The sequence below is a fragment of the Castor canadensis genome, chromosome 5 (assembly GCF_047511655.1).
Source record: "Castor canadensis chromosome 5, mCasCan1.hap1v2, whole genome shotgun sequence".
NCBI classification, from domain to species: Eukaryota; Metazoa; Chordata; class Mammalia; order Rodentia; family Castoridae; genus Castor; species Castor canadensis.
This window is the reverse complement of record NC_133390.1, coordinates 80430673-80452900: the sequence shown is the minus strand read 5'-3', so window position 1 is coordinate 80452900 and position 22228 is coordinate 80430673. Positions and strand designations below refer to the sequence as shown.

Sequence of the window (22228 nt, the reverse complement as noted above, 5' to 3'; positions counted from 1 at the left end):
AGAAAGTAGTTCTTACTGCTGCTAGTACCCATTACAAGGGTAAGCATCTCCCTTTGGTTAAACACAGCACAGATTCCCACAGGCTAGAATGACCCCAAAGACAGAGAGCAATGTCTTTACAGATGCCAAGAACCAGACATTTTCTAGATTAACTCCCTGTTTCTTAACCTTCCTTGCTATTTCCAAAGCAGGGTTCTCACCTTCTCGGAGCCCTGTGTATGTCTGCTAGTGAAATAGTCACCACTCAATATTGCTTCTGAGTCTTCTCAGAGCTCCTGTAGGATCATGAAACCAGTATTCAAAGATAAAAGAGACATTTGGGAGAAGAAAAATGAAACCAAATATTAAAATAAGGCTCCCTTTATTAAACAACTTGGACAGATGCATGAATCTGTCAGCTGGATAGCAGCAATAAGGAGGGGTTGCTGAAACAAATACAGGCAGATGATGGCTGGAATCAGAGGTTCAATTTTCTTAAGTATAAAACACCCCTTTGCACCAGGGACTGCCTGGCAATGGTGTCCTGAGCCAGGGAGGACTAGAGTTTCTTTCAAAGTTACTGGGGTGAAGAATCATTCTGCTTTAGCCTCTATATGACTTTGTTTTTGAGATGGGATCTTCCTATGTAGCCCAGATTGGCCTCAAACTTGTTCCCTAGTGCTGGGATTACAGGTGTCGCCACCATTTCTGCAACATAGCTTTTTAGACACAATTCAGTGCCTTCCTTTCAGTGGAGGGAAATTAAATCTTCCAATGTAAGTTTATTTTCTGGTGAAAGTACCAGAGCTTCACCAAGGCCCTGGAAAGACTGGGAGGGGTCCCTGTCTCAAGAGGGTACCTTTTTGGAACTTGGATGGCCCTCTGCCTGTGATACTCAAGGCATTGTAGATTCTGCCAGGGGTACCTCAGTTCCAAAGCCAAGATGACTCTGGAGAGTCTGAGTCCATGGCTCTCAGCACCATAAGAGGAGGCAGCAGAAAGGCACCCAGTCACAAAGACCTTCCAAGACAAGTCACACGCTAACTTTAGCACTTGGCCATGAATAAGCTGTGGTTTTGCCAAGAATCAGCTAATTCTCTCTGAGTTTTTGAATGTGTAGCAAATTAACTGTGTGTGTGTGTGTGTGTGTGTGTGTGTCTGTATGGTGTGTTTCTGTTTATCTTGTGTTTGGTATATATGTGATGTGTGTGAGTGTGATGTGTGTGTGTGTGTGTGTGTGTGTGTGGTATGCCTGTGTCTGTTTGTGTGTAGAGTGTGTTTGGGGGCTGTGACTGGGCTTTGAGACATGAACTGAAGAAAAACCAAGACACATAGGAGCAAGGCACAGTCAGTGTCCTTAGGAGCAGAAGGGAGATCTAACGACTCATATCAACCTGTTAATTTATAGCACAGCTTTGTACAAAAATAAAACAGTTTGTTCTTATAAGATTAACAATTTAAATAAATATTTGATAGAACACTCTCATTTTCATAGCTCATCTTTAGGGTTAATATTCACTTCATGCTTTCCTTGCTGTTCTTGATCCAGAATTGCAATCACTTCATCAGCCTGTATTCGCTCCTGCAAAAAAGACAATTGACACATTTCTGTTACAAGCACAATGATCAGTTGCAGAAGCAGATGCTTCTTGAACACTTCCAGGCATCCATCTGTGCATGGAGTGGTGCTAAATCCATCTAAGGATTAAATCCACTTCATCCCAGTCTGGTATATTCTCCTGACATCACTGCATCCTAAGCAATTTCCTTCTAAGATTTCTGGTCTGTAAAGAAGTCTCATGTTCAACTGCTCTCTACCCTTGTGAATTCATGATCTCCTTCACATTTCCAACTCAGTTCGGTGTTCAAATTGAATTCACTGTTCTCTTTCTACAGATATATTCTCTTCATCACGTATTCTTCTCTCTTGGTAAAAGCCATCCCTATCACCCACTTGCCTTTAAAGCCTGGCCATAGTTTCTAGCATCTGTTAAGCCATCTGGTCCCGTTTGTCTTCTGTTTCTGCCCCTTTCTCTTTAAGGCACGTTACTGTTACCTTAATTTAGGCCAGAGTTTCTCAACATTGACACTACTGACATTTTAGACCAGATAATTCTTTGTCAGGTGGAGGGGAAGGTGTAGTATCCTGTGCATTATGGGATGCCTGGCCCCTACTTACTGCAGGTCGCCAATAACACATACTACTAAGTAATGACAACCAAAAATGTCTGTAGACATTGCCAAGTGTCCCATAGAGGACAAGTGTTCCCTCTTGATTGCCACAGGTTTAGGTCTTCAGCATTTCTTCTCATTGCTTCCAAAACCACCAGATTGGTCTCCTCGTTTAACTCCTTATTCTCACATGTTTCTAATGGATTCTGCTCACTTAAGTCTGACTACACCATTCTCCTGCTTACAACCCTTTAATGGATTCCAATTGCTTGATGTCCAGGATCAGTTTTCTTGGTTCCTTTTAAGATGATTATCTTTTGGTCTTCTTCAGTCTTATGTTGTCTTCTCCTAATCCACCTTCCTAACTTCCTTCAAAGTCTCTGAATGCAGTACTCTCATAATAATTCTCCATTCTTATTCTCCCAGGACTAGAGAGAGTGTATGTTCACCTTAAAGCCTCTATTGTTTTCTTGTCTCACACCAGTCATTGACAGGTACAACTGCTTTGCCTCTAAACTGCATCCCCAACTCTCCACATGTTCACCTTCTCAATTATTGCTCTACTTGAAGTCCAATGTTAGCCGAAATAATCTTTTGGATCCATTAGTTCCTCAAGACTGGGGAAGCACATAGGAGGCATGATGGCCTCTCCAGTTAGAATAAAGTTCACATTTCTTAATTTACCTATAACATGTGACCCCTGCTTTCTCTGTATTCTCTTTTCATACCATTCCCCTTTTTACACTCCATGTCCCAGCAACTCTGCCTTCCTTGTTTATCATGTGCTTTCTTCTCCCCCAATCTCTAGGAGTTTATTCCAGTACATTGTACATGCTAAGCACATGCTCTAACACTGAGCTACACCCCAGCACCTTCTTTGTTTCTTGTTATTCCAAACTCCCTCTTTTCCAGGCCTACACAACTTGCCCTAAACCTGGAATGCTCTTCTCCAATGTTCATCATAGTTGGCTCTTTTTGTCACTCAGGTTGTAGTTTGCATGTCACTTGTTTGGAGAGGCTTCATAGTTTGCCCACCCAGTACTGGCTTGAAATCAGTTGTTTTGCTCCATTTTCCACACATTTATTACTACTGAAAAATATCCAGATTATTTACATCTTTACTTATTTGCTGTCTATGTCCTGCCTCTAGAATGTAAGCTCTTGGAGAACAGGATTTCTTTACCTTCTTGATCACTCCTGTATTTTCAGCACCCACAAAAGCTACTGGCATTTTGCAAGGACTCTGTTGTATTGATGAATAAATACACACATGGATGAAGGCCTTGTATGTCGAAAATGTCTCTCCCTAAAGAAATCTTACTCATCTTGTAAAGCTTATTTCAAATGTCATCCCAGGGAAACTTATCCTGATTGCTTGTTTATATCCCCAGGCATTCACTTGTGCAGACAATGCTTAACCATCTTTACCTTTCATTACTTGGACCTCTGCATTAGCTCTCCAATTTGACCTCAAATGCCTCAAAAGCAGGGCTTATGTCTTTTCTAGTTTCTCTCCCCTATTAGTAGTCCCTAGCACCACAAGTTATAGAAATAACTATTTTATGACTTGAAAAACAAAGCCCCTTTCATGCAAGAGCTTATAATTGAAAATGGTATTGACATAATGGCAACTAAAAGGATCAAATATATTAAATAATAGAAAAATAAATAATCACATTTAAAAACATGCCTAAATACTATGTTATGAATATGGGAGAACAATCTCAATGTTTAACAAACTGACACACAAATAAAGTTTTCATATCTAATGGCCACAAGATGCTATTATAATCACTGAGTTTCTCATGAAGGGAAATAAAGTCAAGAGCTGGAACTGATATATATATAGAGAGAGAATATATATCCAATATCTTTGTATCCTTAAGTATTCCTGTTGCTAAATATTTCTTGAGGATTGAGTGTGTTTATAGCAAACTGTAACAGAAATGGGATCTGCTAATGATTTGTTCAGTGACAGGATCTCTTTGCTCAGGATTCAGTATGAGAAAAGGCATATAAACTGGAGACTTCCATATTTGGAGCATAGTAGAATCACCTGGGGAGCTTTTTAAACTCCCAATGCTCAGACCACATATCAGTTACTTCAGAATTTCCGAAGGTGGGAGCCAGAAGATAGTAACTTGTAAAGATCCCCAGGTGATTCCAATGTGTTGCAAAGTCTGGGAATCACAGCCAGCACATGCGAAATTTTCCATTAGTTACTGGTGGCTCTTGTTATTTTCCACTGTGGCCACGAGAGGCCGCTATTCCCTGCAGATTGGAGACTTTTCAGTACTTTTCATTAGAGAGGGGATACACTGGCATTGTTTCCTGATTAGAAAGGAACATGGAACTTAGTGTAATTTCATTTGTGATACTTTATTAGGGTAGAAAAATATGTTGGAAGACAATAATGAACACAGAATGATGAACTCATATGCTGAATTAACACTAATATAGTCAGGCAATTTTTCCACAATTAGTTACCTTCACAACCTATTAATTTACCTTAGTACCTAAGTCTATGCCAGGCTCTCATTTTCTTTTGTCTGAGTTTATGTAAATTTTTCTTGATTCCTTCACCACAAAACATATAGTGCTGTCTTCTTTCCTATCTACTTGGCTCTCTCCACACTTCTTTTGGTTAGGGATTTTTTTGTTCAAATCTGTACCCTAAGGGCCTACCCACAGTTTCCCAAGCACATCATGAATCTCCTGTAAATATCTGTAAACATACAAAAGAATGCTTAGTGAATGTGGGCAAAAAGCAGTCAGTGTTGATGGTGGAAAGCATTTGAGAAAAAGGGAACATTTTTAAGCAGTTGCTGGTGAAACAGAATTCAACTTAGGGCTCTAAAGTAGAAAATCAGACGAATGTCATTTTAAGAATAGAATTGCATAGATTCATCAGTACTTGGGCTGGAGAGGATTTTGAAGTCATTGGTGTAACCTCTGCCAGGCTTCAGTTTCATCTTCTGTGTTGCAGGCCAGACAATTGCCTGGGCTTGACCAGAGCTCCATGTTAGTATGCTCAGAGCAGACAGTTGCAGTAAAGAGTGGTGATAATTTGGAAATTATTTCCTACAGTGAGCCCAAATTTTTCTTCCAGGGCTTTTACCTACAGCCTTAATTCAGGCCCTTCACAGGTACAGACTATAACCTTTGCCCCATGGCATCCCAAAGAATGAGTCTGTGGTCTCTGTGTAATCTAAGTATCCTCAGCTACTTCAAATATAACTTCTAATTTAATAATTGTAATAAGTAATCATAATCTTTCAGATCCCCTAGTCTTTTCCACATGTGTTCCATAAACTATTTAATGTAGGTTTTTTTTTTTTTGTGGAACCATGGTTTTCCTAACTCACGGTGTCACGATTGCTCAGCAGGTGAACCACAGGCTCTTCCCCTTTTGCTTTAGTTATTTTTCAGATAGGATCTTATATTTTTTTTCCCCTAGGCTGCCTTAGACCACAATTCCATTTACACCTCCCATGTAGCAGGATGACAGGTGCATGTCACCATTCCCAGCTTATGGTTGAGATGGGGTCTCACTAACTTGCAAGACAAACATTGAAGTATCATCTTCCTGATCTCTGCCTCCTGAGTAGCTATGATTACAGGTGTAAGCCAACACATCCAGTCTTCAATATTCTTTTTAAAGCTTTGTAAACAAAACAATATGGTCTTCTTGTTGAGCAGGAGAAAGTCATTCTTCTCTCCCGAGGCTATACTTTGTTAATAAGCTCAGCACTGATTAATGGTTGCCACATATCACTGATGTACCCATATCTGCAAACATCTTCACAACTAGAACTCAAGTGATTAAGAGTTCACCTTCATAGCTCCTTTTCTTTTCCTCAGGTCTCCCTACAAAAGTTAGATGTGTAATTACTAAATCATAATTAGGAAGATTCACATTAGGAGAACTTTCTCTTGCTTAGAAAACAGTGCCAAGTTGCAAGCCAGAAAGAATTCTGTAAAAATTATGTTATAATTTCTAGGTCCCTAAAGAGTTACTGAACCACTTAAAGGAATTTTTGGATAGGTCATTTTATGAAGCAGGTCTAACTGGCATTCTAGGTGTATTAGGAACTCACCAATTCTCTGTAAAGTGGATCCAAAGTAAACCATAGAGCCACAGCACATCTCTGGCCTTTGGTGACTGCCTTCACCCCATGTGGGTTCTCTCCTCCTGATGAGAAGCTGATCATACGCCCACACTTTGGTTTTATAGAGGCCTGACAAAGAAAGTGAAAATCAGACTTTCAATGCTTATATGAACATTTCCTCTATGGAACTACTCAGGTTAAAGCTTAAGTCAAAGAAAAATGGAATCATGGGATTGAAGATACAAGAAGGACTGAAGAAGACTGCAGAAGCATTGGTCTCCATTTTCTCATCTTTAACAAAAAGTAAGGGCAAAATATCACCTAACTCATAAAATAAAAACTTCTGATAAAATGTGTCACATGCCCATGAGCATGGTAATTTCTCAATACTCTGCTTAGATTCCAAGAAAGCAAAGCTCTCTTTTAACTCACTTACATCGTTTTAGCATTAACAAAGTGTCTGTGTGCAAAGTAGCTATACGTTTAACATTTGAAGAGTTAAAGAAGTCAAGGGGACATCTCCAATGCCAGAAAAGTTTTACTATTCATCTAGGTAATGCTGACATGGGTGCATCCTTTCTAATTCCATAACTGTACATCAATGACTTCTCTGCTTTTTCATAGTATAAAGAATTTTAAATGTCAAGTCTTATCCCATATGATACTTAATACTCTTCTCAGTATTCCTGCACAGTGATCACTCGGGCATTGCTTGACAACCTCCAGTGGTAAGAACTTTTGAGTCCTTGGGGTGACCTATTCCACTGCCTCCAGGTGCTTTGAGATGATTGACACAATACTTCAAAGCTTGCACCCTGCAGGCGGAGTTGTCCACTAATATTAAGGTCAAAGAATGTAGTAAAGGAAAAACAGACCCTGCTGGGGGCGCTGAGCTGGAGTATAAGATCAATAAGCAGGTTCTTCAAGCTGATTGAGCTTAAGCAATCAAATATTGCAGGCCTTAGTTCTATGTTTGAAGAAATGTCTGATGTGAGCAGCGACTATTTTTCCTCCAGCGAAGATACTGAACACTTACTCTTCCATAGTAGAGTTCAGAAAGGCAGAGCCAAACCAGAAAAGCAGTGCTAGCCATCCTGCCCTGTGCTAAGACTCATCAGTTCTAACTAGCTATCTTCTGAATTGACACAAGTTGAAACATGCTCACTAGAAAAATTTCTTGTTTTCTTTTTGCATAAAAGGAGATTGCTATGGTTTTTCCACTGCTGCCTTCAGGAAGAATATTCAAAATTTTTCATGACGTTCTTGGATGTTACGTAATATTTATACTCCAAGATTGTGTGACTACATATGGAATGTTAGAGGTAGGTGAGGAGTCAAAATTCAGGCACCCAAGTGTGTGTGTGCTCTGTGTGTGTGTGTGTGTGTGTGTGTGTGTGTGTGAGATGTGTGGTTGAGTGTTAAGGGTAAGGGAAAAAAGGAGCAGTTATTCTATCCACAACAACAGAACAGTGATTTGCCTTACTAGATAGAACTACTTTTCTTAAGCAGCTTTAGTAAGAGGACTCTTCTGATGTACATCTAGTGAGCTCAGTAGTTACTGGTACCCTTGGTATCAGTCTGATTCCAATTTTATGGGCAAAGAACTTGCTGTGCATTTCCACATAGAAACAGCACGGTAAGCAATGCGTAAATTCTATGAAGGAGGATGGGAAAGTCTTCATAGTAAATGGCCTTCAGAGATGCAGATTCAAATTCTCTGGCTGCTCATTTCCTGGCAGAGGTCAGGCCTCAGGTGGTTGCTTCTATGTGATTACCAGGTCTTGATAGCTACACCTTACAATATTAAAGAAAGAATGTGGGGACAATTTAGTGTTTTCTCTCTTATGGAATTTGAAGAATTGAAAATATTTTTAAATGCAAAGAACTTTGGAAAAGTTTAGGAAAACAAGCTTATCAACTGCCTGAAGCAGTTAGAACTGAGTCTGTGTGGATCCTCAGAATTGTTAGGACTAATCTCAACAAATAGAGATTTGCCTGTCCCACATCAGCACATGGAAGATACGCCAGCTTTAGTGAACCTGTTTCCATTTATGACATGGATTCTACAGGAAGAGGTGTTCTAAAGTTTACAGACATGATTATAAACATATTTTTGCAACAGTCTTATTAATGTTGAACTAACTTAGTCATGAAGCAAACGGGACTCATTAAGCGTTATCTTCTTCAAACTTGTACAAACAACCCCATGTCCCAAATTCCTGTGTCTCACAAACAAATGTTGCTATCAAAAATAACCCATTTATCTTCCTCATATATTGTCTTCCAGGTAGGATTTAAAAAAAAACTTCTTTTGTCTTTCCATCTAGCTGATAATTAAGAGCCAAAAAATCATTTGTGTTGTACTTATCTTGAATAAATGTAAACATTCACCACCATTCAGTTAATTATACAAGCTCCAGATTTTTCCAAAAGTGATGGACTCAGAAGACACTAATTCCTTGGGTAACCCCACATTAGGCCAGTACCCTGCTCTGTTCTTCCTTTGGAAATTCAATAAAGGAAGTTGAAAAGGAAAACTGTCTATTTATCTTTGTTGAGATTAGAATAAATTTATGATGGAAAAGGGGTAAGAACTGGCATTCCATGATTTTAAGAATTCCTACAATTCTTGTGTAAGAACTTTATTTTTTTATGAAATGCCCTAATATCTCTTCCCTGTGCATTAATACAAACTATTTCTCAGCTTTTGGATTAAAATTTTGTTTAACACAATTTTTCGGTTATTTTGTTGTTGGGAGGTCAGATTCAGTGCTTTTAAATTCAGTTCTTAAAATTATAGACATCTGAAAGGAGAATAGAGTATGCTTCCACATGGCAAAAAAACAGAATTGCAGTTGTCCTGCAGTCAACAATGAATTAAATATTCACACAGTACTGCGGACATCTCTTCTTTCAAACCATTTCCAAATCTGTCCGCTAGATGGAGTAGAAACAAAGAAATCTTTTCAACCACCTGCCTGCTTTCCTTAAACTGTGTGAACATTTTCTATCTCTGTTTCAGTGTTGGGAGAGCTCAGAAATAAGATGCTTTCTACACACAGCTCTTCCAAAACAGAGACTCTCCTATAGGAATTTTAGTCTCCAATGCAAATCATCAATCTTGATTGATTTTCCAGATTATAATTAATATTAATTTTTTTTTACAAAAAGGGAGGCAAATGACCTTTTAAACATACATTGTTGTTTGAAATTGAATGAATTTTAAAAATTATAAATGCATTTCTGGGAAATTTTAACAAGAATCCCCTTTAAAACCAATAAAACAGGTTTTGGTATCACCTGCTTATTCCACAGTAATGTGTCATGAATGAAACATGCATGTTTCACTACTGAGAAAAGTGTACAGGATATAAGTTGAAAGGCATAAAAGTCTGGAAAAGCTATACAAATAACTTTTATAATGCCAAGACTTCAAAGTTTTTCATATATATGTCCCAACTGCTTTTTCTCATAAAAAAGATATCTCATTATCTATTTATAATGAAATTATTTCTTAAGTTGTAAAACCTGCTTTTACAACATTGTGTATGCTCTTTGACTTAAAGATCAAAAGATCCTCTTTAGGTGCTAAGTACCACAGGCATTGGTTTGCTTAGGAAGACGGTGGTAGAATTTAACTTTTGATATATATATATATATATGTGTGAGTGTGTATATCAATTTGGAGCCAAAGATTTATGACTTACACTCAGTTACAAGTATCTATTTTTATTCACAGATGCATGTATATATACATATATATATTTATACTTATGTGTACCGAAATATGATAATTTTGAAAATAAGGGACTTGGAGGCTAATACTCAATCCGAGCATGTAGAACACCAGGTAACCTGAAGGCTCTTTGTGTAATCATTTGATTTCTCCTAGACTTGAGTGACTAGGAATTGATGTTTTTATGTTTTCAACTTCTACTTGACAAGAGAATCAGAAGAATTTGGTTTTGGTTCCAAGACTACACTACGTATATGATCATTATCAAATTGTTAACATCTCTATTTCTTGATTTACCCATTTTTAAAAGGGGCTAGAAGATGCTTACAGATACTAATATTTTATGATATATAAACTTGTTCAGACTTTCTCCACCCTTTGAATTTTTGAGCTCAGAAGTATTTGAAATTCAACATTTGTTAAGTTCTTGGAAAAGTGGCAAGACTGAAAAATGTACTAAATGAATTTGCAGGAAGAAGTTTACTTACAGTCACAGTCTTAGCATCCATTTCAGTGAAAATGAATTCTCCTCCCTCAAAGTCATCATTCATATAGAGGAGTGCGCTATAAGAAAAAAGGGAAAGCCATCCCTAGGATGATTTATGCTTACAACAATATCAATGTAGAATCCTAAAGACTATGATGAATGGGCCAGCCTGATTAGTAAGTTGTCATTGAATTAGATATGAAATAAATGACCTTCTAAACCCTTGAAGGTAAAGTCAGAAATAGTTTGGGTTATATCCCCAAAGTATTCATTGATTCCATTTGCATCAACACTTTAATCACATTTCAAAGTTTATGTCACTTCCTTCAAAGAATACCTAACTAGATTTAATTGATCACTCTAAACCTACCTTCATTATTTATAACTTTCTTCTTCCTGTATATGATAATAACTCAAAAGGACCTTTTCCTTTTATTAGAGCTCCTTGTGTTCTATCCTGGCCTTCCAGATAGAGAGTGCTCAATAACTGTTTTTTAATAAAACACAGTAGAGCTATAATTAATACACTAATATACACAATAACTACAACTTCTGATTCTTCTCTTTACATACTACACATCCTGCCATATGATAAAACAGTATTTTATTCTGAGTTTCTTACAAAATACAGACATAGTTCTGCATGGGTATGAATATTGGACAAGTGATGTGATAAGACCCTATGCGTGTTGAGATACCATGCCCTTGTGTCCTCAGACTAACAAACATGCAAAAACACGTAAATCAGTTAAACAAAGTGATTTACAAAGTGTATATTCTGCTTAATAAAATGCAAAGTACACATGATTTTAAGTTAAAAATGAGACCATCACTTCTCAGTAATCATGGCTGTTTCAGAAGACTACTTGAGACTCTCTGCTTCACAGAGATTGGCATTATGGAAGCAAAACAGAGCAGCTTTCCAGTTTCCGTGGGCTTTTGATAAATGCTGGGTAAAAGCTTGGGTTTGAAGCAGGTGCTGGCTGTACCTGTAATCCCGAAAAGTGTAAGCAGGAGGCTCCTTCCAGCATTCGTTGGCTTCTGGATCCAATAGGCAGTTGTCAGCATGGATGGGATGGCTGAGGTCATTTCTTCTATCCTGTTGACCTGCCAGAAAAATGAGAGATGAATGTGCAGTAACTTCCAACAGAAAAATGCTGGGGAGAGGAAAGAACAGTGGGCATGCAGACAAGAGATTCTGGTTTGGTTTGAACATGGACTTGACCTGAAATCTTAAGCGAATCACACCTGTCTCTTCAGTTATAAAGACTCTCTGATAAAAACATACATGTATAAATTCCATGCATCTTGTGGGTTGCATTTCATGTGGGATAGCAAAAGGATAAGGATGACATAAAAATGTAAATGAATACTTTTGATTCAGATGAAACTCCATAGGTGGGAAGTCTACTGGGTCATCTCCTTCCCATTCAAGTGAGCGGAAGAGAAGACGCAGAAGAAACAATGGGCAGAGAGTGAGAATGTCTCTGCCTTTTACAGAACATTTATTAAATAATCTCTTGATCATCTATGCTTCCACTCACTGCTTGTGGACATGACAACTGTAATTTCCAGGTTATCGGTCCTTGAAAAGAGAAATCTACACCAGGAAGGCATTATATGCATGACTTCAGCAATTATGAGAAATAGATTTGGAGACAGTGTGCAGAGTAAGGGTCTTCTGGAACTGCAGGGGATGAAAAAGAGGAAAATAAGAGTTCATAAACTTCTCTTGTTTGGGGAATCTAGAATCATAAAATATTAGTGTAAAATGCAACAGAATATTGTTTTGCGTCGTTTTCTTTCCCATTGCTTGGTGAGCAGAAGGGAACAAGTACAGGCTCTCAAATCTTACCAGACAGGGCTGTTCGGCAGACCATGTGAGTGTAAGAAAAATACAATGTTGAGTTCAACATGAAATAGGATTCTACGATCTTTCGGGCCTTCTCACTGATGTCATAAAACAGACGAGCACTTTTCAGGGGCACTCGTCCTTCATAGCCAAACTGAAAAACCAAAATAAGATCATTGGAAACCACTGGGTTGATTGATAGACTTGAGACAAACAGTAAGCCAATAGAGGACGGTCATCTTTAAGCTGTCTTTTTTTTTTTTTATTCATATGTGCATACAAGGCTTGGGTCATTTCTCCCCCCTGCCCCCACCCTCTCCCTTACCACCCACTCTGCCCCCTCCCTCTCCCCCCCACCCCACCCCCTCAATACCCAGCAGAAACTATTTTGCCCTTATTTCTAATTTTGTTGTAGAGAGAGTATAAGCCATAATAGGAAGGAACAAGGGTTTTTGCTGGTTGAGATAAGGATAGCTATACAGGGAGTTGACTCACATTAATTTCCTGTGCGTGTGTGTTGCCTTCTAGGTTAATTCTTTTTGATCTAACCTTTTCTCTAGTTCCTGGTCCCCTTCTCCTATTGGCCTCAGTTGCTTTTAAGGTATCTGCTTTAGTTTCTCTGCGTTAAGGGCAACAAATGCTTGCAGTCTAATGGGAGTTCTACCACAGGCTTGTGGATTTGGGTTAGAACAGTGAGTCATTGAAATAAGCTCTTCCGAATCATAGAAGGAAAGTTAAAATTTAATCGTCCCCTCCCCTCTTCCCTTATAATACATTCTTCATTCCTCTCTAATGATGCTTCTTGCAGGAAAGAAGAATTACTTGTTTTGGTATGTTTTTATAACGAGTTCACAAGCTCATAGAGAACAGTGGTTGAGTACATTTTGTCAGGTACAAATTTAGGAAATGTAAAGTTTGACACATTTATAACTGAATAAAGGAATGATTTAAAACAGGAAAAGTGGTTGGGATGGAGCTCACTGATCAAGCACATGTTTAGGACACATGAGGCCCTGGATTCAATCCCTTGTACTCAAAAGCAAACACACAAAAACACAGCAAAGATTCTACTTCATAATTGCTCCCTTCTAAATCCTTCTCCTTCCTGTACAGCCATTCACAAAAGCCTCTGGAATGATGCTTAGGAACCCAAACACAAATGAGTGAAGACTTTACTTTGAGGGCTTTCAGGACAGTTGCACCTTCAAACTTTTCATTGGGTGTATGCGGTGATGTCTTCCCTCGGTATCCATCACCAACAAGCATGATTCCCTGAAGCAGAATACAAGAGGATTCTTTTATCAATGACTCGTATGAATTCATCTAGTCTTTGCTTTTACTTTGGCTGCCAGAAGGGTGAGAACCAAAGTCAACACTCAGAACTATTCCCATTTTACTCCCTGTATCCAGGTATAATGAATTCCCCAATCAAAAAAGATATCTTTATTTAATATTCATTTAAAATTTTCAATATAAAATACTATCTCCTTTTATAGAAATAAATAGAATGTAAATGAATTGTATATTGGTTAATTATTGATTAAAATAAATGGATTTCCCCAGCAACTTTATATGCCAAGGTGAGTCACTTGTTGGGTGGCTTGTCCTAGGAATTAAGTCACTTGGTGTTTTAAATGATACCTCAAAAACTAAAAACATCCCAACCCAAAGACTATGAAAGTGCCTCTATAATCAAATGTCCTTCTCATAAAAGAGGTGAAATTCCCAGCCTTTTTCCTTGGATCCAAAGGAGACCAAGACCACCACCCTCCAGGTTCTTGACAGGCCAGCACACTGGGACTCCTCTCCTCCCATTCTTACACTGGCCACACTGTGCAGCTCCCGGCACTGCTCTTCAGACAGGACATTATCCAGGAGAACCCGCTGAGTCCCGTTCAGCTGCTCTGAGTTGTAGACGAAGGTGATGTTCTCGTACAACAGGGGGCCACCTGGAAGGATAGAGCACACTGTCTTGCCTGCTACCTCTGTCCTCAAGGATGGAAACACAGAACACCCAACAGCTTTCAGTGAGCAGTGTGGGGGAGGTAGTTTCCACATGGATATTTAGGAGTGCAAAGACAAATTACATATTGGGAGGCTCCATATACACAATGTGGTCTCGGGAAAAGGGAAGAGTCTCAATGCCAGATTTCCATATAAAGCCAAAATCATGAATTACATGTGGATAGTCTTTTGGGATGGGTAAATTATTTTACTTTTTCATTTGATTCCAGATGATCCTAAAAGTAGACTGGACATCTCTTACCATTCTCCTCTGAGAAAACTCACCCTTCTCCACAGCCCCTTATTTGTACCTCTGTTACAACATCACAGTAAATTCCTTGACTGCACATCCATGTCCTCAGACATAAATACCGAGTTTCATTGGCACGCAGAGCAATCTTTTCCCACGTAACTCAGGCATGTATACCATATTCCCTGGCTTCTTCCCAGACTTCTTCCCATTTAACTGACGTTAGGTGTTCTTGTATTTAGAGTAATTACTTTTCTCTGATTTTTGGGTAAGATCTTTACATTATGTTTTCTACAAAGGAGGGTTTCCTATACAACTTTAGAAAAAATAGCAACACAAAGGCCCTTCAGAGCATGATGATTTGGGGGTCACATTTTAGGTTGTGAAACTACAAAATCCAGACCTGGTAAGGTCCTTTCCTTATAATATACCTAGTAAGTATTAGGATCCAGTAAGTGCCCACTAGTGATAACAGCTCACATGGAAGGTGGGACTGGAAAGTCACAGCTCCTCCCATCCTCCCCCAGTCTACCAAAGGGCAAAGACACAGCGATCTAAAGCACATCTGTGGAAGGAAGAAGAGACATCAAATTGATGTCTGTTTTACCTCTATAAAATAGATTAGTCAAACTAGGGGATAGCATTATCGAAGTGTTTACTAATAAACACTTAGAATAAGGAGACAGTATTGCTCAATCTTTATGGTTATCTGTTAAAGCAAATATTCCCCCAAGAAGTTCCAGTGTTGACAAATTACTTTTGCTGTAATTTTCTTCCATATTTATAATCATAAAACCATGTATATTTTATTTTTGTAATATCAACAAGTATAATATAAATCCATTTTACAAGATTAAGTAAAAGCAAAACCATAAAACCAACTACATTCAAATTAATAATATTAATGAAATGGTTGATGCTATTTTGCTTAAAATAAAACACCAGATTCCACATAAATATTATTACCACTAGTTGACCTGGACAAAAATTTTTTTGGTATTTTTTGTTTTTGTCTTTGAGACTGAGTCTTACTGGTTAGCTCAGACTGGCCTCAAATTCACAATCTGCCTCATCCTCCCAAGTGCAAGAATAACATATGTGTACCATGATGCCTGACTGCAGACCAGAATCTTTTGAGCTAGCATTCCTTAAAGTACCTTGCTGTGCAATAATGTATTCTACCAGTGTTTCTCGATTGAAGCTACTATAAAATCTTAGTGTATGTGATGAGTTGTAGCCTTTGCTTAATATATTATTTATAATTTTATCCACATCATTTATTGTAATGTAATAACAACTGGTGCCAATGTGACAGTAAGTGCATCCATACCTATTGAAACATAAAATTTCATGGCAGTACTTAGCTACAAAGGTGGATAGTGGAGGTGAACCCAACTGAGGCATATTGTAAGCATATATTGAAATGTCACAACGAATCCCCCACTACACAACTAATATATGCTAATAAAAATGTATTTTTAAAAAGTGATCATTCAGAGGGCTCACTCATTGCCTCTCTTAATTTTTAAAATTGTCATTGAAATTTATAAATACAGAATTTTTTAGATTCCAAGGATATATTCACAAGCCTTCAGTTTCAGGATCCACATCTTTTGGATAAAAAGAAAATAAATGTTGCTCTACAATTCAGTGTTTCTCAAGTTTTCCTGTACTGCAAAGTTTTTGAATAGTATTAGATTACATAGAATTTAAGAGGATTTCTTAGCATTTCTAATATGTCCTAATATGTAGTGGTTTTCAGCTTTAATTGAGCACATTTCCTCTTCTCTTCTTCTTCCCTCCCTTCCTCTCTTTCCTTCCATTCTCCCTTCTTTCCTTCCCTCTTCCCTTCCTATGGCAGAGGAAGGTCCATCTAATATGGTCTTCAGTGATCATTGCCTCCTGGTTTTTATACCCTTGTGTAATCCACCTCCCACAAGTGTGGGTATGGCCTGCATCTTGCCTACAACCAGTGGAATATGGCAAAGGGGATGGGATGTCATGTCTGATTATGTTACATTACTGTGATTTCTATCTTGCTAGCCAACTCAGTGTATTGCCTTCTCAGCTTTCACACTTTGATGAAGCGCATGACCCTATTAGAGCTCATGTGACACAGAACTGAGGACATCTTTTGGCCAGTAACCAACTAGGAACTGAAGGGTCCAATAGTCCTTTAGAAACTGAATTCTGCCACCTGACTTGGAAAAAGATATCTCACAGATAAGCTTCAGAAGAGATTCCAGTCCTGGGCAAAAACCTGATTGAAGCCTTGTGTAAAACGTTGAAGAAACTGATTCAGCTAGGTGATCTCCAGAGTTCTGACCCACAGAACTGTGAGATAATAAACGGACGTTGTAAGCTGCTACATTTGTGCTAATTTTACAGAGCAATAAAACCAGACAAAACAGAATAATACTCCTTCCTCCCATAGCCCTCTTAACATGCAAGACAGTTTGGGGAAGGTGGCTTCAATCCATGTGGCAAATTAGGATTCAGAAACTGAGACAGACCTCCCTTTAAATATTTGGAAAAATGAATTGTGTATTCATTCCAATTTAAAAATATAAAGAGAAATGTTCCTTCAAGAAGAAAGAAAAGAGATGATTCAAGATGGCGACTGAGACAGAGCCTCAGACCTCCTGAGCTCCTGAACCAGGGACCCTGTGCGAGACGCTAGAGTCACCCTTGGCTGTGGTAAAGCACCAGACAGAGCCAAAAATACAGCACTTTAGAGTGCCTTCCTTAGATCACGGAAGGCTTTTCCACTCCACGATCTAATAAAAGAACAGCCGGCCTGCCAAGTCCCCACCCCATAGGCCTGCAGAGCTGCTGCTCCACTCCGCCTGGCTCTCTGCCCCTTGGGCTGCACCAGGCCACAGCTCCATGCCGGATCCATGCCCCGCCAGGACCTCCACCTCTGCGGCAACACGGGATCCACGCCTTGCTGGGACCTCCACCCCTTGATCCCCTCTCCCCCCCACCTCTTAGGCTCTGCTGGACCCCAGCTCTGCTTGGGACAACCAGATCCATGCCTGGTTCTCTGCCTTCTGGGCCGTGCAGGATCTACACCCTGCTGGGACCCCTGCCTCTGGATTCCCCCACCCCTCAGGCCAGCTTGGCGTGAAACAACTGCATCCCCTAGCCCGCAGGGATCCCCGCCCCAAAGAAGCCAGGCCCCAGCTCCACAGGCTTTCCAGATAACTGCTCCACCAGGCTCCTGCTCGGGCCACCACTAGATGGCTCCAAACATGCCTAACAGACACACAAACAGTATTGGATGCCAAAGGTAACAGAACAACTAAGACTGCCTGCAATTTTACTGTTCCAGAACTGGTGATTATTGTTCTTTTTTCTTTTTTTTTTTCCCTCCCTTCTTTAAGGGTGTGGCTGTCTGGTTTGCTATTTGATCACCCACCATCTCTCCCATTTTTTTTTTCTTTCTCCCTTCTTTAAGGATTTGGCTGCCTGGTTTTCTGTTTGATCACCCACCATCTCTCCCATTTTTTTTTCTTTCTTTTTTCCTCTCTTCTCTTTTCCTTTTATCTTTCCTTTTCTTTCTCTTTTTTACCCTTCTCTCTTGGTTTTGTTAGTGTTAATATTGCAACCCAGCTAATACTAAATTACACATAGTCCAGGGACAGAAATGGTACCCAATAGAAATATGGGAAGAAGAAAAAGGGATGGAAACCATTCTCCCCCTAAAAATAAAGTAGTACAGGATTTAGAGTGAAATGAAGAAAACAGATACCCAGATCCAGACTCTGACAAAACAAAGATAAACTATACCAAGAAACCCAACGAAGCCCACAAGAACACTCTGAAAGAAGAAATCCTACAAGTAATTAATGAGAATTTCATAGAGATGTTACTAGACATGGTCAACCAAAATGTACAGGAGGCACTCAAGAAATTCCAAGACAACAAAAACAAAGAATATGAGAAAACCCAGAAACAAATAAATCAAATCATAGAAGCCCTAAATAAACACCAAACTGAAACTGAGACCACCATAAACAGAGAGATAAACTAATTAAGGACAAAAATTGACAATATTAGAGAGGAAGTAACCCACAATATGGAAAACCTCAGAAAAAAGAATGAAACAGAAATACAAAACAAAATGGAAGGCCATTCCAGCAGAATAGAACAAACGGAAGACAGAATCTCAGAACTTGAAGATGAAACGGCAACTAAAGGAATAACTGAAGATCTACTAGTTAAACAACTCAAGACCTGTGAAAAGAAAATGCAAGAACTCACTGACTCTATCAAAAGACCAAACCTGAGAATCATGAGCACTGAAGAAGGAGAAGAGATGCAAGCAAAAGGAACTCATAATATACTCAACAAAATAATAAGAGAAAATTTCCCAAATCTAGAGAAAACTATGCTCATACAGGTACAGGAAGCCTGAAAGGTTTGATGTCCGCACTCCAGAGGAGCTAATACAGAAACCTTAAAGCAACAGAGGTTATCATGAGAAGGGGATCAGTAACCAGTGTAAAAATCAGTTAGAGATGAATTAACATGGGTCATAACACATGTGTACACAAAAGCAATGCTAGGAATATTTCTGTATAGCTATCCTCAACTCAACTAGCAGAAACAATTTGTCTTCCTTATTAGGCTGTGTCTTTTCTTCAACAAAATTAGTGATAAAGACAGTACAGAACCTGCCTGCAACTGAGTGGGGGAGGGAGTGAAAGGGTAGAGGAGTGGGGTAAGGGGAGTAATGATCCAAACTATGTATGCACATGTGAATAAAGGAATAATTTAAAAAGAAATTTCCTAACTTTACAATAGAAATCTTGTAGAAATTTGATATAAAGTTCTATATTGTAATTTAATTCTAAAAATTGACTCAGAAGAAAAGCAAATTGATACTCTCAGCTCCTTATCTTTGGTGTTTTAATACTTATATCAACTTTCATTCTGATTAATTTTGCTAATCCCTTTAGTTAATGAATAAGTAAATCAGGACCAGGATGGAAAATCCATCGATTTCAAGAGTGGTAGAAAATTACTAATTCTGAAGTGACCCACAGCTACTGAGTGAACTTGTCAGCATAGCTTTGCCATTTTGTTAATATTCTAATTTGTGTTTCATTGTTCTTCATAGAGCAAAACATTTCACAGCTAATCTCTGTGGTATTTTTGTTTCTAAGCTCTCCAAAAGACTCTGATTTGACAGTAGCCAAATATATGAATATAAATTGATTTTATGTAATATACAGAAAACAAGTATTTTATTGATATAAATGGCTTCTTTATTTGTAGAATTTCACAAAAAAATTATTTTGAAGCAGCATGAGCCCTCTCTGGAAGGTATTAGAATTTCATGCCTAAATCAAGTTGAACATTAATTTTATGAATGTTCTGCCTTATTCAGAAGCATAACTGTCTATGGTTAGAAGTGTCAGGGGATTAGAGATGTAGATAAAAGCTTTGAGAAACAAGATGTAAGTGTGAATAGTGACAGCATGATCATGTGGAAATTGATACAGCTTTTCTCTCTTTTCTATTCATAAAGAAAAATTCTCAAAAAAAGAAGAAAGACAAGATTTCTCTAGCTTCATTGAAAATTATTTGCTAATATAAAATTCAAATAGACATAGAAGACACAAAGTAGACATGCATTTAGTAAACTTGCTTGGTTTGTACTTTGCCAAGTTTTTCAATTTGAGGGTATATTACTCTGAATATTACTAGCTTCTTCTCAAAATATGATTTTAGTTACTGAGCTGAAAAATTCAGAAAAATGTATATCACCCAAGCTCTGTATAAGTATTTGGTGTTAATATAATTAAATTAGTTAACTATGCTTGGAATAAATATTGTGTTAAGTTTTGACTGAGTCATTGTGAAATAATGGAGGGTATTTAAAATGGGGCTATGGGATATGGACAGTTCCCCTAACCATTCCATAAATAACACACACAAAGATCAGGGGAAACCTGGTGCCTCATGGAGTATTAAGTATCTAAATTGTAACAGGATCAAGGAGAATCTGTATTACAAATATGACTCTCATGTCGCTAATATAATTATCACTATAGAATTTTATATAGAAATTTATCACACGTAATTAACACAAAAAGAAAACCAACCGATTACTCAACCATTAGCCAAAAATAAATAAATAAATAAATAAATAAATAATAACCTTGCCAGTCATAAGGCAAGGTAACCAGCCTGCAGATGACTGATAGCACACCAGACAGAGGAAAACATTGACATTAAAATGAAATTGTAATCCAATAGGTTGCAGTTCCTGTGGCCTAATTTGATGGTTTTGGCCAATTCTTAACCACAACGCTAGGAATTTAGTTAAACAACTTTAATTCTTCTCTCATTCATAAAGTATGTGCCTGGCTCTGACTCCCGGTTGTAACAAAGAGAGATCATCCAGGAAAGTACTCTTTCATGCTCACTGCCTGTGGCTCATGGAAAGAAGAATCATTTTCCATAAATACAATATTATACCAGGCATGGTAAGAGTATGCAGCAACTAACAAGCCCTTATGTAAGTACAGCCTTTTGCAGTTTACAAAAGACTTTCACATTTATTGTCTCAATAAAGTTACCATCCTGTGTCCTACAGATAAGGACCACAGGATCCTGCATCATTGAAACTCTAGGTTTCCATCAGTGTGCAGAGCATCAGAATAAGGCAATCTCAGAAATAAAGTCTCCAGGTACCAAGTTCAACATTGTTTCTATCTCACCCAATGACACTGGAGTCATTATCAAGCATGACCTTTGGAAATTGGTGGTTACAAAGAGAATGAACAAATGACAGACGTGTCTTGATATTAGTAAGTTACTCTGTATGTTCCTTGGACTGGAGTCACTCTGGTATGTAGCCGTAAGTGACTCTGATCTCAATTCTTAGGAGCCATCAGTATGACTACAGTAAACCCTAGTCTCCATGGGTATGTCGTTGCAAGGAGACTGCATGCTCAGGAAGCATGGAGTTCGTGTCCTGTGGATGCTTCATTCATTTTTCCCATAGTGCCACTCACCTTCCACTAAAAACATGCTGCCTTTCAACAAGACAGCATGTTTTCACTTTATTGCATAAATTAAACACATTTATTTTACCTTGCTTATTTTGGAGGCATATCTTTCCAAAATTAAGGGCAGGGAAACAAGAGATCACACACCCACTTAAGCACAACTGATGATAACGCAGCACCGACTGAGAGTTTCTTGTCAACTGAGCTGTGTAATATGTATGAGAATTTAAAATTTTTGTTTTTGAAATTTCTTTTGATTCTTATATTTATTACCACACTTGTTCAAAGCTGCATGTAATAAATCTGTGGTTAAGGTGGGGTTATCATACTAGATGCTATTAGGTAACCTGAGGAGATGATGCTGTTTGTTCAAGTTTAGTTTATTCCTTGCCGCCTTGCCATCTGCTTTCAGCCAGACAAAGATGAGAGTGTATTTTCTGGTTTGGAACTTTGCTTCTATCTACTGCTGTTCTTAATTGAGATCTTATTGACTAGGTGTGTGATGATTGGATACAAGGCTTTCCAGCTGTGGTATAACAAGAATTATGTTTGGTCTTTATCCCCAGTTATTAGCTCAAAGCTTCTAAAACCCTTGCAATTTTCTGAATGATAGAAGTATC

The 22228-nt window shown here is 38.3% G+C and overlaps 1 protein-coding gene across 2 annotated transcripts in view; it reads right to left on the bottom strand.

The window, feature by feature from the left end:
* Nucleotides 1–344: 344 nt before the first annotated feature.
* The window catches only part of P3h2 (prolyl 3-hydroxylase 2), a 145790-nt gene continuing 123906 nt past the window's right edge, over nucleotides 345–22228 (bottom strand). For both annotated transcript variants that reach the window (XM_020153956.2, XM_074073537.1), the window contains exons 9-15: nucleotides 14157–14284; nucleotides 13512–13607; nucleotides 12339–12489; nucleotides 11473–11590; nucleotides 10485–10560; nucleotides 6249–6389; nucleotides 345–1561 (exon numbers count right to left, since the gene is read on the bottom strand). In XM_020153956.2, the coding sequence (XP_020009545.2) occupies nucleotides 1469–1561; nucleotides 6249–6389; nucleotides 10485–10560; nucleotides 11473–11590; nucleotides 12339–12489; nucleotides 13512–13607; nucleotides 14157–14284 (803 nt within the window). In that variant the 3' untranslated portion in view covers nucleotides 345–1468. The remainder of the gene's footprint in view (nucleotides 1562–6248; nucleotides 6390–10484; nucleotides 10561–11472; nucleotides 11591–12338; nucleotides 12490–13511; nucleotides 13608–14156; nucleotides 14285–22228) is intronic.